This window comes from Musa acuminata, chromosome BXJ3-2, assembly GCF_036884655.1.
Source record: "Musa acuminata AAA Group cultivar baxijiao chromosome BXJ3-2, Cavendish_Baxijiao_AAA, whole genome shotgun sequence".
Taxonomy (NCBI): Eukaryota; Viridiplantae; Streptophyta; class Magnoliopsida; order Zingiberales; family Musaceae; genus Musa; species Musa acuminata.
Window position 1 is genome coordinate 1,845,001 of NC_088350.1, and position 15,801 is coordinate 1,860,801.

The window sequence follows — 15,801 nt, forward strand, 5'->3', positions numbered from 1 at the left end:
ATCTCGATGTCTCTCTCGAGTAATCTATGATTGAAATTATTTAGGGTCTGTGTTTAAAGACAAATCAGTCTTATTATCATGATCTCATCACGATCCAATTCTCATTGCATAGATCCATGGACATCACAATATATATATATATATATATATATATATATATATATATATATATATATATAATGAAAAAATTTCATAATAATAATAAGAAAAAAAAGTACATGTTATGTCACATGTGTTATCACTTATGTAATTGACTTGCAGGGCATATTTGACTTGCAATACCATCCAAATTTCAAAAATTATGATGATAGTATTGCCCCAAAAGTCTAAAATTATGGTGTCAAAATTTATAACGATAGATCGCCATGTGTTAGCTGTAGTACCGCCCGTACCCTAAAATTTTAAGGGTTTAAAATTTTTGGCCCATTTTTGAAGTCTCTTGGGGCTTATAAATACTACATTTATGCTTGGTTGATAGAGTATCAAATTCTAAGTTGGTGAAGGGTTGTAGCTCTCTCTCTTTAAGCATTATTTGAGTCTCTTCTTTCTTCTTAAGTTTAGATGTGATTTTATATTGTAAGAGGCGAGAGATCTTATAAAAAGGTGAGTGTAAAGGTTCTCTCCTAAACCTATTAAAAGAAGAAAAAAATATAACAAAGATAGTTAATCTTCGTCCATTGGAAAAAATATTATTAGTAAAAATCAATGACCTTGAGGGAAGAGGAATTCAGAGTGGACGTAGATCAAAAAGACCAAACTACTATAAATTTGTTTGCATTTATTATCTTGCTTTTGATTTATTATTACTTACTTATTTACTTTACTCATATTTTTAGTTAATCATGTTTCCAAAATAGATTTATTGATCGAACTTTAAAATCGGTTAATCACTCCCCCATCGTCATTATGATTCTAACATAGGTCTGGCAATTAGAAAAATTGATCTATAATTTATAAAGCGAAACCCTAAGTATATAATGGAAGAATTAAGTTTTTCTTACCTTAATCTTCCCTAAAACTAGAGTTTCCTAGTCTTCATGAGAAAAGCTAAAAGAATAACTGAAGAAGAAAAGAAAGGGTCATGAGTTATATCTAAAGTGGATAAGACTAAAATAAGATAGAGATACTTTAGAGATTACCTTTAGGTATAGGGTTCAATCATATTATGCCTCATTTCAAGTTTTTTTTTTTCTTCTTCTTTTACTAATATAATTATAATATTATAATAACTCCTATTGAGTTTAATTTAATTTAATAAAGATGATCTAAATTTATCATTCAATCTCACTTATATACCTCAACATTTTTAGTACAACACTCTTCTTTGATTTGTATCTCTAGTTAATTTTTTATTATTTCATTCATGCCTAAGTAATTTATTATCCTCCGTATAAATGACGTTTAAAACTTAAACTTTTTTACTTTAATATTTATATGGGTTCAACTAACATTTCAATAATACTAAGAATGATATTTTTAGAATTCAAATAGTAAGTGAGCGTATTAAAAATTAATTTACTGATAATTGATAGAGCCTCTCGGCCTAAAAATTATGAGTTGACAGTATTTTTATGAAATTAATAAAAAAATATATCAAGTAAAAATTAATTTAAAAAAATCATTCAATAAAAGTTCAAGAGATTTTTTTAACGCAAAATGCTCGTCTTTTTGCTTCAGTAAATAAAAGAAAAAGAAAACGGAAGGGCAAATTGGGGCAGGAGATTCTGCCCCTTTTAAACTAATAACCCTCATCGTTCTCCAGTCTCCTCCAGCGACAGCGACACACAGGAATCGCTTCGCTCTTCAGTTCTCATTCTCGCCGGATTCCAGTAAGTCTTCTCCTCTTCCTCCTCCTCGTCTTGGGTGTTGGTCGGGTGGGCTGATTTGATCGGTCGGTATGGACATCTGCTTCGTCACGGTGTTGGGCCGTCCGATTCGGTGATATCCTCATCGATCCCAACCTATCCGGATCGGCCTACCCCTTAAATCGTAGTTTACGGTATTAAATCGATGCTCATCTTGGAGGCGCCGATGTTGTCAAATCGTGATATTCTCGTTTTTAATCACCGAGGATCTTTGGTTAGATCATGTCGGGGATCAGCTCACGAACCTTGAGATTTACTTTTATTTCTTCTTAACACTATAAAGCTTAAATGCTACTAAAATAACAAAAACGTTGGTAAAGATGATACAGCTTCCTTCTAGGCGGTCGGATGATAGCCCGTTCAAGATTTACTGTTCGTTTTAGATGGACGACTGATTCCTCCAAAACGGGCAATCAGCTGTGATAATTTAGCACGACAATCTTCTTCCTTTTTGTAATGTTTTCTACTCATGATTTCTCATAAAAACATGTCTATGATGTGATTTCATCTGATAAGAAGCGTAGCTGAACTCTGTACTATAAACGTTTATCTAGAAGATGATATTGCCGTCATCTACATATCTGGCAATGGCCAGGAAAAAGGATTACAACAGAAGCACTTAATTTCAAAACGAAACGCAAATTAGTGGCATGTCTGCGATTGAAACGTAGTTTGGACGAATATTTTCATAGTAAACTTCTACTTGTTTTGCAAAATTCTTTTTTTTTAATGGGAAATGATCAAATAAGTTTTTTTAGGTTATATGATTCTGTAGTTGCAACTACTTCATTTATAAAAGGCTTCATTTGTTCATCACCCTTATGCTTTGGCATTCATGTCAAACAAGTGAACTGTGGGATCATTCAAAGCTAGAGTTGAATCATAACATTTATATTATTAACTTCTGAATAGTTGGTTTCTGAAAGTCAAGGAAATTGACCAATTGTGTAGAAGATGGAAAACATATTGATTAGCCTCTAAGAGTAATCTCACTGTAGCACAAGATCATTAATGTACTAGTAAGTTAAAAAGAACTAAGTATCCTTAGATATTGTTATTGTATCCTGTAAAACTAAATATTTGGATAAGCATATGAATCCATTTTTTATTTTTTTGTGCAATAAAATTTTCTTTTATTTTGCTCATGGTGTATATTAATACAAAGTACTTGTATTCAGACTGCTGGTTATTAGTGTATTTCATATAATCTTACTGGGACATAACTTTTGCATGACAGGAAAAAAAATGGAGAAGAATTCTCGTTTTGCAGTTCATGCTGATTCTTCATTTGCACTTTGTGGTATGTGAAACACTCATTGTTTACCAGACAAGATAAACCTTGTATATATAGGTGGTCTATGATTACATTTAGATTGAAGTTTAATACAAAACTTCCCTATATCATGAATGGTCATTTACACAGATCAAATCAATCCAAGTGCACCATGTGAATGGCATGAACTGATACCTCATAGACTCTTTCAATAATCACCTATCCAAAATGAATTGCCACCCCAGGGTGCAACCCATAAGCATGGATCACTACGTGCATTAACCTTGCATTCTTCTTCTCTTGACTGATTTAGCTAGAGTATGGCTGGCAGCTGTTTACTGATAATGTTTCATCGACCAAAACTCAATGTGGCCTATTTGGTCAGTCGAGCTAGCTTACAATACTGTGCTTGTGCTGTTGGGCTTCCTTTAATGTGTAATGGTCGTCGGATGTGTTTGTATGTGCCATTAGCTCTTCAAGATACACGTAGAAAGAACATACTTCAGGATACTTTCAATATTTTCAGGTTTTCTCAATGGTACTTCAGGATACCCAAGATTGGAATGGGGTCACCAGAAACTACCAAATCTTGAGCTTCCTAGGGGCTCTAGAACTATAACGAAGCTCCCTTATGACTGTAGTATTCTGTTGCAGTCTCCTCAGCGAAAGATCTCAATTTATGGGAACCGAGCCATCCATGTAACCCGCACCTTGGCTGAATCTACAAGAGTTGTTTCAAACCGTCCCTTGTCACCTCATCTTCCGGTGAAGAAACCACAGCTGCGTGCAACATTTTCCATTTCCCATCGAATCTTTGGGGCTTCTCTGGCATCTGCTATAATGCTGATCCCCATTGCTTGGAAGTTCAGCCTCCTCCTTGATGTATGAAGGAAAAACTTGTTATAGTTTGTGGTGTCAGTTCAAGGACAAATCAAGCGTCTCTTGAAAGGATTACTACCCAGAAGCGGTGGAACCTGAACCAGTTCATGTTATGTTTTGTTTGAATAACCATCCCAAAACAGTGAAGAACCAGCTGCTGGAGTATATTTTTATTCCAGTTTTCCTGCATTCTATGGTGGAGTTTATGTTTTCTTGTTCTTTTCTTCACGGCATGGAACAGGTTCAGTTTGCAGGGTGCTTGTGTGCGAGTTGATGCACTGAGTCTATTTGTGAGTGTTGACCAATATGCTATTCATGGTATAGACTACTTGATTTTAATATTTTCATGCTTGGCATCCTACGGTTTTATTTTTTGCTTGAATCATAATAGTTGGTTTTTAGCATTTTCTTTGTGTTCGTAGTTCTTTGTGGTAAACTGTGAGCATGTATTTGGAGCAATGCTATAGTCTAATCCTCACTATCATCAGTCACCTCTTGATATGCTTGGTTTCTTAGGGTATGTGAAAACATTTTAGATGATCAAGCTGCTCGAGAACCATGGAGCAAGCGACTTGATTCTCTTGGAAGAGGACTTCTACATGCAAATTAACCCCATCAAATACAACCTACACAGTTTTCGTTTCGTAACAAGTATGATGAAGTCTTAATCTTTTCAATTTAGTCAAAAGTGAAATGACATTATATTTTGCAAGTCCGGGTGTTATAAGCGTGCAATAAAGATGATCCTGTGACATATGGCAGGGGCACGTACCACATCTTTTTGAGAGTGTAGATATATTGAAATCTTTATAATTATGTTCTATTTAGTATGGAGGGGCACGTATTCATTCGACCTCTTTAGTATCTCTTTAATATCACGATCATTATACTTCAAATATTTATATTAAAATCTTTATAATTATATCCTATTTATTTTTGTAACATTTATAATATCAATAAGGTCAATCATCATGTCATTCTCGTCGACTACCACTATAACAACCACCCACAACACTACCGTTCATCACTATTGTTAAAATTATTTTTTTATCTATCGCTTTCATACTATTAATATACGTGTTATTATGTGTTATATCTTCTATCGGTAAAACCAACGACGTTAGAATAAATAAAATTAAATGTTTCACTAACATAATTATAAAAATTTCAGTATAAATTTTTGAAGCCAACAGATCAAAATACTAAAGAGGTCTAACTATAAAGATTTTAATATAAATTTTGATTTTAATATGAATTTTTTAAATCTAGAGACCGGAATACTAAAGAGATCTAACTACATGCTAACAAGAATTACAAGTAATAGATCATAAATCTAAGGAGCTCTGTGTTACATGGCTCTTGTGCATGGCTACAATCTGTCAAGTCCAATGCACACAGCTGAGGGATCATCAAGACTTATTAGAGAACTTCAGTGAGGTAATTGTGGCAGCAAAACAATTACATGCAAGCCAAATAGAGAACTAGAAAGAAAAGTAGGGCACGAAACAACATTTGCATAGGTTGGCATATGCCACCATTAGATAAATATTACACTTAGGGATCCAATACACAAAGGTTTCCAAGCCTCTATCTCACAGCTTATCTGAACAAAAATGAGAATGCCTTCATTTGAATATATCATTGAGATATGTACATCAGGAGGTGTAAGCACATGGAATGAGTTAAAATTAGATCTGCAAGCAGCAGTGGTGAACTGTAGATGGATTCAGCTGGATTCAAGAGAGCAGCGTAGAGATGAAAATATTTCGATCGCCGTTGGCCTCTACGTCTAAATCACAATTGCAGCTTCCATCCCCTTTATTGTTCCAACTGTAGCCTACAACCTCCCCAGACTGCACTTATGGCTGTGGTACATCCTTGAGCATTAAGCACTTCAACGCTAGCAAGATATCAACACAAAAGTAATTATCACAGCTTGCCCACATATTATAACTAGGATTGAATAGCACATGATTGAGTGTTTAATGAACAAAAGCAATTCAAGTCAATTCAAAAAGTCAACAGATCGATAGATAGAAGTTGATATAACATGAGTGCTTCACCTACATCATAATGAAACCCATAAAGGCCAAGAATTCAGTATTGAAAGCACATGCAAAATTAGTATCTGTTCTCTGGTATTGTGAGATCTCGATTAAGGTTTCGATTGAGATTCCATCAGAGTGCAATTAGTTTTTGTCAGAGTCTACCCATTTTGCCTAGTATATATTCTATTTGATCTTTTTGTTGGGGCTTCATTGACAGCTTGACTTCCATTAGATCCTTTTAGCATAGGATTAATCAAGGATCGACCCTTAAGACTTTTAGCGCCATACATAAACATCAATAAATTTTATTTGTTGAACATCACAGCAATTTAGCCCACTTGTTCCTTCTGATTTTTCTTTCACCCTACTGAATTTGGATTAAGACTGCATCACAAGTAAATCAAACAATAAAATGCTAGATTAATTGCACCATCAACACAAAGCTTCTTAGAACTATGATTTCCTCAGCTGATAATTGCTATGCTTCTCAATTTTCTACATGGTCATCCTACTACTACACAAGCTTTTCTCTCCAGCTTTCTGGAAGAATTCAAAGAAATTTTCAGTTTATTGATGAAGTAAGCAAAGTGTAGATTTTCCATTATGCAGTTACATCAAAAAGCAAAATGCTAGAGATTAGCTTCAGTTACCAAGATAAGTTTGCCTTAGTAATTTCTTTCTTTACCTAATCAATTAATACTAGATCATGCCAGGCTATCCATAACAGGACCATCCACCTTTCATTTTTTTGCAGCTATGATTCTGTGCTATCAAATTCAGCAATTTGCAGCATAATGCAGGAACAAGGGTCATGCTTTAGGTTCTCAGAATAATCTATGACCAACATTCCATGTAGTAGATACAAGTATTACTATATACAGATAAACTAAAAGTGATTTTCAGGTCAATGAGGCATATGTATGAAAAGGTTCTAGATGTCCAAATTTCCAAAAATTTATTTTAACAAACAGAGAAATAGTGGATACAAAACTCTCTAGATGAGTACATCTCCTCTAACATAATACAAATAGAAGGCAAAATATTAAGCCTTTAACATACACCAGAGCAACGACCTTTGTATTACCCGTTTGAGCTATGCAGTTTTCTTGCATGGTCTCGAGCCCTCAAGGCTGCTTTGAGCATCAAAATCCTCTTCTTCCTGTTTCAACAATGGTATGCATACATCAGAAAAAAGGATTTGAAAGACATTATGAAAGAAACCAAATTATAATTATAGTTATATTCCAAATTCATGATCTGTAAAGTTGAAGGTCGTGATACTAGAATACAGAAATTTTCTGATTTATTACATTTTTAGATTATTTGCACAAGATTAGATTCTAACTAACAAAATTCTTGACAAAATTAACAGCCATGAATTACTACATCAGAAATATACATACAATGATCTTATTTGCAATCAGCTGGAATACTCACACCATCCATAGATAAGTGTCATCACAAGGGGAAAAATCTAGAAAGCTGGCATGAGGGTAGGTTATTCAATTTGGTTTTATATTACAAAGATGGATTGATGAGTACAAAAATTTTTGAATGCTACAGCATGCGGTGGAATAAATATTTGCAATTAAATAATATTTGGACAATAAATCACAAAGCTGTATTTTGTGAACTGAGAAAGTCAATCCCATACTACCTTTTTTTCTCCAATTTGATATGTTTCTTGACAAGGATGATCAGAATGAGACGTGTTTGAATAATTTTGGTCCACTGAATCGTATTCTTGACAAGGATCTGTACATCCTGAAGAGAAACAAATTGGAACAGCACACTGACTTTCACTGATGCTTCTTTTCCTTGCAGATGAGGATTTGGCTGTCGAAAGCAAGTCAACATCGATCTTTGACTTCTCCAAAATATTCATGGGAGAACATGAGCCGACTAGGTCAGATCTTTTTCCACTGACATCCTTTGGTTTCTTTTTTATGGAGCTATCCTTCATGTTGTGTAAAGAGGGCACTTTTTGATCAAGAGATGAACTACTGCAAAAAACCTCCTCCTTCACAATGACTTTTGGGATGTCTAAAGTGTTTAAATTAATCAAATTATCAGCTACAACTTCCTCCAATCCACTTAATTTTGCAACTCTTGAAGCCCTGTCAAGTTGCCACATCATGTTGACAGCATCATCAAGTTGATCCCTTGCTGTATCAAATTCTATAATGGGCTGTGGGTAGTTCAATCCTAGCTCAACACCAGATGCTTTAAGCAGAGTCCTTGGAGCATCCCATGGATGATGGATCCATTCAGTTGGCACTCTAGCAAGTTCTGGAATCCAATTTCTTACATACTCACCATCTGGATCATACTTCTGTCCCTGAACCTGATTCCAAGTTTAAATGATGGCTTCTATCAAAAAAATGATGTCTGTCAACAAAATTGACTAGTGTTTTTCTTGGAAGAAAAAAAAACTTTTTTGCTGTGTGTATGGAAGAAAATTCCATAACAAATCATGTTTAGATTGAAGTTTTATTATTTTGGTTAAATGATCAATACATGATGGAATAAATCAGCCATCATCTAAAAGCTTATACCTGATATAGAAATAAAGACCAAAAAAAATTCTTGAAAGAAAAAGAGTCACAGCAAACTAAAGATCAAAGCGACAAATGGGACAACACCATAATTATAACGCGCAACATTCTCGAGAGAAACTTGAAATTTTAGGATTAATTGCAACCAAGGATTGAAATATCGTACCATACCGGAGTTTCAACATTCGCTCGGTACGGTACAGTACGGTACTATATACCGAGCGATATATCATTCGGTATATAATAATATATATATATATATATATATAATAATATATATAATATAATATATATATATATAATATATATATACTGCCCGGTAACGAGCAGTCTATTGATGGATCGGTATGTACCACCCGTACCGGACAGTATTATTCAAAATTGAAGACTTTGGTTGCAACACCACAAATGAGATTCAAATATGATGTTAATCTAACATCAAATATTCCATAAAGTATATTGACTAATGTCATTAAATGATAACCAGTGGATAAAATTATAATTGATATATCTCCTGCGAATTTTCACAAAAAATTATCCCACATATGAATGTATACCCATTCAAAGTTCACCTTTTAATAATTACCTAAAAATTCTGGCCACACGCTTTCGATATATGCACATTTCAGCTTGGTAAAGTACTTGAACAAAATCTTTTAAATGTTTTTGCAAAAACTAATACTTGGATTCTATACATGTAAATATGAACCATACAACTATTAACATGCATCTCTGAAACTCGCTGCCTTAATCATACATATTATTGTCAAGGTAAATCAACTGACCCCAAAACATTGGGAGAATCTGCTCATGAAGATGAATGGATGAACAAATTTAAACCTCAGTCGAGTGTTCAAAGCAACTGCAGATGGCCATAACACTCATTTGATCTATAAATGGTGAATATGCACGATATCCACATAAGATCATCTAAACAATATTAAGATTGAGAGTCCTACAATATGTAATATGGGATAAAGCTTTTCAAAAAGCTAGAGTAAATAAACGAATGGCTGGTCATGTTGTTTATATTCAGTCATAAAAGTTCTCTGTAGATATTAAAGGATGCATACCTCAGGGCTGTCAATACGTTTGAGCTCATGACCATCAGGTAAGCTACCTGACACATACTGCCAGCCAAGGATGTCGCCTTCCAAGTCAGCGTCCAGCAATGTGTCCCAAAAATACTTCAGTCCCCAGGTCCATGGAAGTAACAAAAACTTCACAAAAAAACTTGCTACAATCACTCTACTTCTGTTGTGTATCCAACCAGTTGCCCAAAGTTCCCTCATTCCGGCATCCACCAAGGGGTACCCAGTCCGACCCTGTCTCCAAGATTTAAACTGACCTTCATCAGCTCGCCAAGGGTAGTGCTTTAGATTACCCAAGAGCGATCGCTCATACGTGAATGGAAAGTTGAAACAAAGATAACGTGAATATTCTCTAAGACCAATTGATCGCAGGAAGAAGTTCACGCTCTCTTCTGCTCTACAGTTTCCTTCTTTTGCCCACTGAATTTGTTTGATTCTGACATTTTGATATATTTTCCTGATACTGAGCTCGCCATAATGAAGATATGGTGACAGCAACGAAGTAGTGGTGCCTTCTACCTTCATTCTGTTTTCCGAATAATCTAGTAGATGCCCACTGATAAATTCACTTAGCACCTTGTCTGCATTGCTCCACCCAGGGGACCAACACCTGCTTAATAATGCATTACTTGATTTCTCTATTTCATTTTCAAGCCCGAGCTCCTCAATTGGACAGCTTACAACACTTCCTGTGCCTGTTAAAAGAAAATGGGACAAAAGAATAGTCTTTATTATATAGTGCAAACCATGTAATAATTTCTACATGGAGAAGTTCCCATGAAATATCTTGTCATGAGAAATGACAGGACTGAAAGGGTATCTCTTATCCATTAGTCACAAGTTATCATGTTTACATAAAGAACAAATTGCAGGAGCTGTGGGTGCTGATGCCATATAACCAAATTGAATAAAAAACTAATGTGCCTACAATAATCAGACTAAATTAGCCTCATGTAAGGAAAGCCCATAACCTAGCTACACATCATAATGTAGCACAATCATTTATTGTTAGCCAATTGACTCCAAATAGAAAAACAAATTTAATAACTAGGATAGATGCTGCTCCACCAATGGCTGGATAAGATTGTCCCCCTTCCCCTAATTGTCGAGGCCATCAGCAGCTAAAGTATAAAAGCACCTTTACATAACAAGCTGAATGAGGAGTGCAGTTCAGGCCCCTGAGGTCCTACCTGGCAGTGAAATTTATAATGCTTGGTTGTTGTAGGTGCTGAAAGCAAAACCATGAGAATAATAGCTTAAGACAAGCAAGCTCTGGGGTTGTATCAGACGAACTAAGATCCTTAGAAGCTCAATTATCATTTAACAATCCTAACTTACCATTGACCTGTTAGGTCAAATCATAATTACAGGATAAATTTACAAAATAAATATGGCTCATAGTGACAAATCCAAAAATGGAAACAAAATCTTAACACCAACTAATACGATTAGATACATAAATTTTACCTTCAAGTGGGACCAACTTCCAGGGAGGAAGAAGCAATGTCGGTTCAATTGGTAAGCTCATGCACTTGGACCAATATGCATCAAAGGTTGTAAAAGCAAGCCCACTTTCATCGTAGATTTCCCATGGTTCATACAAGAGATCACCGTTAAAACTTTGCACGCTGATTCCAAGGGTCTCTAGCTGACTTTTTATTTTATGATCACGGACAAGTGAAACAGGATCTGAACAACAAGGTAATATAAATTCTTTAAGGTGTAAATGCAAACGAAAATCCAACGTTCAAAAGAAGCTGCATGGTAGAATTAATTTCTTTGACATAGTACCATACAGCACTGATAAAAGAACTGGATGTGAACCGACAGAAGCCATTTGCTACCAACACATTTATTGTGCAAAATTTTTCAATAACATGGCATGCCTAGTGGCTTGTTAAGTGAATAAGCACAAAGATAAGTTCTGCTTTCCAGACTCCATTCGTGTTTTGGCCTATCATGCTAATAACAATTGATACATCAAATATAGGCCATTTTCTGTGCAAGCAATTTATACAAACAACAGAAAATTGGTTATAGTCGTATTATGTTCAGATCACTTTCAAAGGATGTAATAGATGGTCATGGTGCTCTGATTTTCTAAATAATATTCGTATTTCAATCCTGCATTATATAAAAATGCATTTAGATATAAGGGTTTTAAAAAAAATTTCATATTTCTTGGCAATGAAATGTAACCATGCCTTCAAAGTGGAGCATGCATATGTTGCTTAATCCTATTATCTCCAACATCTTTGGTATTTTTTTCTTCATAATTCGAACTTAAAAACTATGTTCATCATACCATAATTAGCTAGAATAATAACCTTAGCAGATAGCTAGGCAAACAACTTACTCAAAATCTTATTTAACATTTGCAGTTTTCAGAATTGGATTTCTTATAACATTGGTTAAAGAATGTATAATGCATTTGTGTACTGTTAATTCTATGCCTTCTGGAACATTTGGTAGGACATGAATAGTCTTACGCATGAGAAGTCATTCATTTATGTTAGGAAAAAATAAGATCTTCAATTTCAAATAATACCACCCGTATCGGTCCACCAGCAGACTGGTACACGGACCGCCTGCTACCGAAAGATATGTATATATATACCGAGCGGTATATGGCTCGGTATATATACAGTACCGTACCATACCGAGCGAATCTCGAAACTCTGATACGATACGATATTTCAATCCTTGGGGAAAATTATATTTTTTTGAATTATAATTTATTTATTTGCTTCTTTGATTTTTTTTTCCTGCATATGATAGCTAGAAATCCTAATTGGAGGTGTCGTAGCACTAATTACATGACTTGCATCAAATGATATAAAAGCCAGCCAAGAAAAACTTGGGACAAATACAATTCTCTTCATCTCTTCGAACATTGGTTTTCAGATGTGATCTTCTATCATTCTATTCTTCTCCTTGATATTTTATCATGGGAAGCCAAATCTTGACAATTCAAGTGGTTGCAATATTAAAGGCAAGCTCAATGACATCCAAGATGAATGTGGTGCATATATGAATCCAAAAATGATTTCGTAGAAGATTAAGAAATGACCATCACCAGGTTATGACAAATGAGCCTAGGGATCATTGGTAACCAACAACAATTCACCATGTTCTGAGAGATCATGTGAATTCACAGTGGAAGCAAATTGATGCGGTCTATTTCAGGGTTTAGACTAAGCCAATATTAGTTCAGTTTCTTTTATCACAATCGATCTAGGAGTCCTTTTACATGGTTATCTACAGATGATTATTCATATGCTTGTAAGAGTACAATTGACACAGTCATAAACAAGTATTTTATGGACTGGTCTTAACCACCAAAGGGTTTAATGATTGTGATTTGAGCAAGAATCATAATTATTTGGACACTTAGAAGCCCATTAGGGTAACTCCATGGAGGAATATCTGCAATATCCACTTGAAACATGAAGAAGTTAAGCGGCGACCGTCATTAGAACAAATAGGTCCTTTTGCAGAGGCCTAATACTCATCTAAGGAGACTTGCATAACTTGGTCGTTATTGTTTAGATTTGTTAAAAAAGAACTGTCGGAGAGACAATAAGAATCGATGAATTAGATTTCATGCTTCAGGTCACTAATTCTCTCAAGTAACTTTAGAGCCAAAGTTCCAGGATCCTATAAAACAGTTTATCCAATCACTGAATGAAAACATCATTTTCCAACAGTAACATATGAATCAAGATGGAATTGCACAAAAAGGTGATGAAAAGGGGTGCAGCAAGAAGAACACCAAGCACGAAAGGTTGGTGGATAATTAAAAAGAAAGAGAATTTTTGTGTTGAGAGCGAGTGTCGGTACAACTATAAGATTTTCTTTTTTCTTTTGAAACCTGGGTGATCAGGGTCCGAGTAATGGGAACAACCTGCATTGCATTGGAACATTTTAACAGAGTTACATGTGAGGAAAATTAAGAGAGAGATTAAAAGGAATTGGGAGATACAGAATGCTTTCCTAAGGCATAATCCTGTTCTCACACAAGTAACTCTTGTGGAGGACAGAGACAAGAATTTGAGTTTCCTTAATGCTAAAACAATGACCCTATATAGACGCCGCACTGGCCGGGAGCCTTGTCTACTGTGTTCGCGTCACTAAATCGTTCATGTTGTGAATCCGCTTCACTAAACTGTACATGAAAATTTTGAATTTAGCAAGATGATGTATACACCCTAAACGAAGGAGAATCTCCCAAAAAGAAAAAAGAACAAAAAAAAAAAGGGACGGTGAGTATTCAATTCAAGAGACAGCTTACCATAAAGATGATTGTAAACCAGTCTGGTAGCCCCAACCGTACCAATGCACTGCAAAAGAGCAGCAAGAGTGCTCTCAGCTCGGATGAACACGAAGGGAGCACCGAGGGACCTCAACGATTGGTCGAGGTGCTCGAGCGACTGCTTCAGCCACCACCGAGAGACTCGCCCAGGGAAGAACTGCCCTTCTTCACTCGGACACCATACGAAAACCGGGAGGACACGACCATCCTTGGCGGCGGTCGCCAAGGCCCGGTTGTCCTCAATCCTCAAGTCCCTCCTGAACCAAACTATGGTCTTGGTTTGGCTTCCCATGACGGCAACAATCTCAAGCTTAAGCCATGGCAGGAACCCCCAAAGATGTAGCTAAATATGCACGCATGGAATATGGGACCAAGCTGCTCCAAATAATTCAAACAAGGATTTCTGGGACTAGAACGGATACAGAAAGCAACCTCGACAAATTAAGAGAACCGAACCGTGGAATTCCATCAGCAACCCTTTGTTCCTCCTACTTCTGGGGTCTGTCCAAATGTATCTTCGAAGCAGCAACAAGATGTACCCCCCAGAACTAGGCAGCTCTTCTCCAGTGACAGGGGCCAGGGAGAAGGAACGAACACAGCGATCATCTTGCCCTGACCCCACCAAACAAGAAGCAGACCACGAAACCTGCGGCCATGGCGGAATCAACCTCCCCCGGCACAGGGGAAACCTCAATTTCGATCCTCCTGCTGCAGCACCTCAACAGCAGCCGACCATCAAAGGGTCAACGCCAGAGATACAGCCCCTTTTTACCCCCGCTCACAAATCTTGCTCTCAGCACTGCCTAACTTTTTACCCCCCCCCCCCCCCACCTAATCCAACCACATGTGACCAGTAACTAACAGCAAAATACTAGCAGACGCAGCCCGCACTTTAGATTACCGGAAGGATTTTGTTCCGTCTCCAACCTCGTTTATATTCTCAACACTGCAGTTGCACATGATCGAATTGATTGCATCTCGCTGTCTATCTCGGCCATGGCAAACCACCTACAATCTATGCGCTCGGGTGGGAATCGTACGCCCCCCCCACAGCATCTGCAACATGGAAGCCACTGGCACATTCCCCATCACGTGGGATTGGGACCCAATCAGGACAACACGTCATCGCTATAAATGTTGGACGTACGTGCCGAATTCATGAGGCGTGGTGTCCAATGTTTCGAAGCTAGCTGTTCACGTCAGTGACGTACACGGAAGCTCTCATTTGACTCCGATTTCATTTCAGACAAAAAAAAATCTAGTTTGTTGAGAGCATCAGAGAGAGAAGTACGACATTAGAATCGCAAAAATTAGGTTTCAGGAAATCTCTGATCAAAAAGGCGTCAGGTGATCGGCTACAGTATCTCCGAGCTCTACATCGTTTGCAAAGTAAACATAAATGCCCCCTCCCATTCATCTTCGGATTTATTTTCTATATTAAATGTGCTTAACTTATCTCACATTTTAATAAATTAGAGAACATCTCATTTTATTCCTTATCATCAGTATTAATTTTTTTGATTTTTTATATCTTAATTATTATATTTTTTAGATTTTTGTATTCATGATGCACTCAGCATAAAAATAAATATATCTATATTAAAATTTCTTGTTTTATGTCATGCTCTTCTACTACACATAGTCTATATTATTACCCTTTTATCAATGTAAAATTTTTTTTTTTATTACCTTAATCTTAACCTTCAATCGGTTCAAATAAGAGTCATTAACTTATAATTCTTTAATTTTTCTAAATAGGTTTCACTACAATGACAACA

At 36.1% G+C, this 15,801-nt stretch overlaps 2 protein-coding genes across 3 annotated transcripts; one reads left to right on the top strand and one right to left on the bottom strand.

Moving 5' to 3' along the window:
- The first annotated feature begins 1,709 nt into the window (after positions 1 to 1,709).
- LOC103974248 (succinate dehydrogenase subunit 3-1, mitochondrial) lies at positions 1,710 to 4,364 on the top strand. The gene is made up of 3 exons (XM_009389023.3): positions 1,710 to 1,829; positions 3,103 to 3,165; positions 3,665 to 4,364. Exons 2-3 carry the CDS (start codon positions 3,111 to 3,113, stop codon positions 4,024 to 4,026), a joined length of 417 nt encoding a protein of 138 aa, XP_009387298.2. The 5' UTR covers positions 1,710 to 1,829; positions 3,103 to 3,110; the 3' UTR covers positions 4,027 to 4,364.
- A 1,135-nt stretch (positions 4,365 to 5,499) lies between these two features.
- Positions 5,500 to 14,813, bottom strand: LOC135631866 (cryptochrome-1-like). Of its 2 annotated transcripts, none has more exons than XM_065139894.1 (6): positions 14,003 to 14,813; positions 11,179 to 11,400; positions 9,694 to 10,406; positions 7,723 to 8,409; positions 7,139 to 7,224; positions 5,500 to 5,917 (listed from the first exon to the last, which is right to left on the bottom strand). In XM_065139894.1, exons 1-5 carry the CDS (start codon positions 14,313 to 14,315, stop codon positions 7,159 to 7,161), a joined length of 2,001 nt encoding a protein of 666 aa, XP_064995966.1. In that variant the 5' UTR covers positions 14,316 to 14,813; the 3' UTR covers positions 5,500 to 5,917; positions 7,139 to 7,158. The 2 variants fall into 2 exon arrangements, with proteins under 2 accessions (XP_064995966.1, XP_064995965.1); XM_065139893.1 differs by having other exon boundaries at positions 7,150 to 7,224; positions 14,003 to 14,812.
- Positions 14,814 to 15,801: the final 988 nt, after the last annotated feature.

Coding starts and splice junctions, on each gene's coding strand:
- LOC103974248 (XM_009389023.3), top strand. CDS start 3,111: ATGGAGAAGAATTCTCGTTTTGCAGTTCATGCTGATTCTTCATTTGCA. Junction 3,166..3,664: donor TTCTTCATTTGCACTTTGTG/GTATGTGAAACA, acceptor CAATATTTTCAG/GTTTTCTCAATGGTACTTCA.
- LOC135631866 (XM_065139894.1), bottom strand. CDS start 14,315: ATGGGAAGCCAAACCAAGACCATAGTTTGGTTCAGGAGGGACTTGAGG. Junction 11,401..14,002: donor GGTTTACAATCATCTTTATG/GTAAGCTGTCTC, acceptor CTTGTTGTTCAG/ATCCTGTTTCACTTGTCCGT. Junction 8,410..9,693: donor AACGTATTGACAGCCCTGAG/GTATGCATCCTT, acceptor ACTTGGAATCAG/GTTCAGGGACAGAAGTATGA.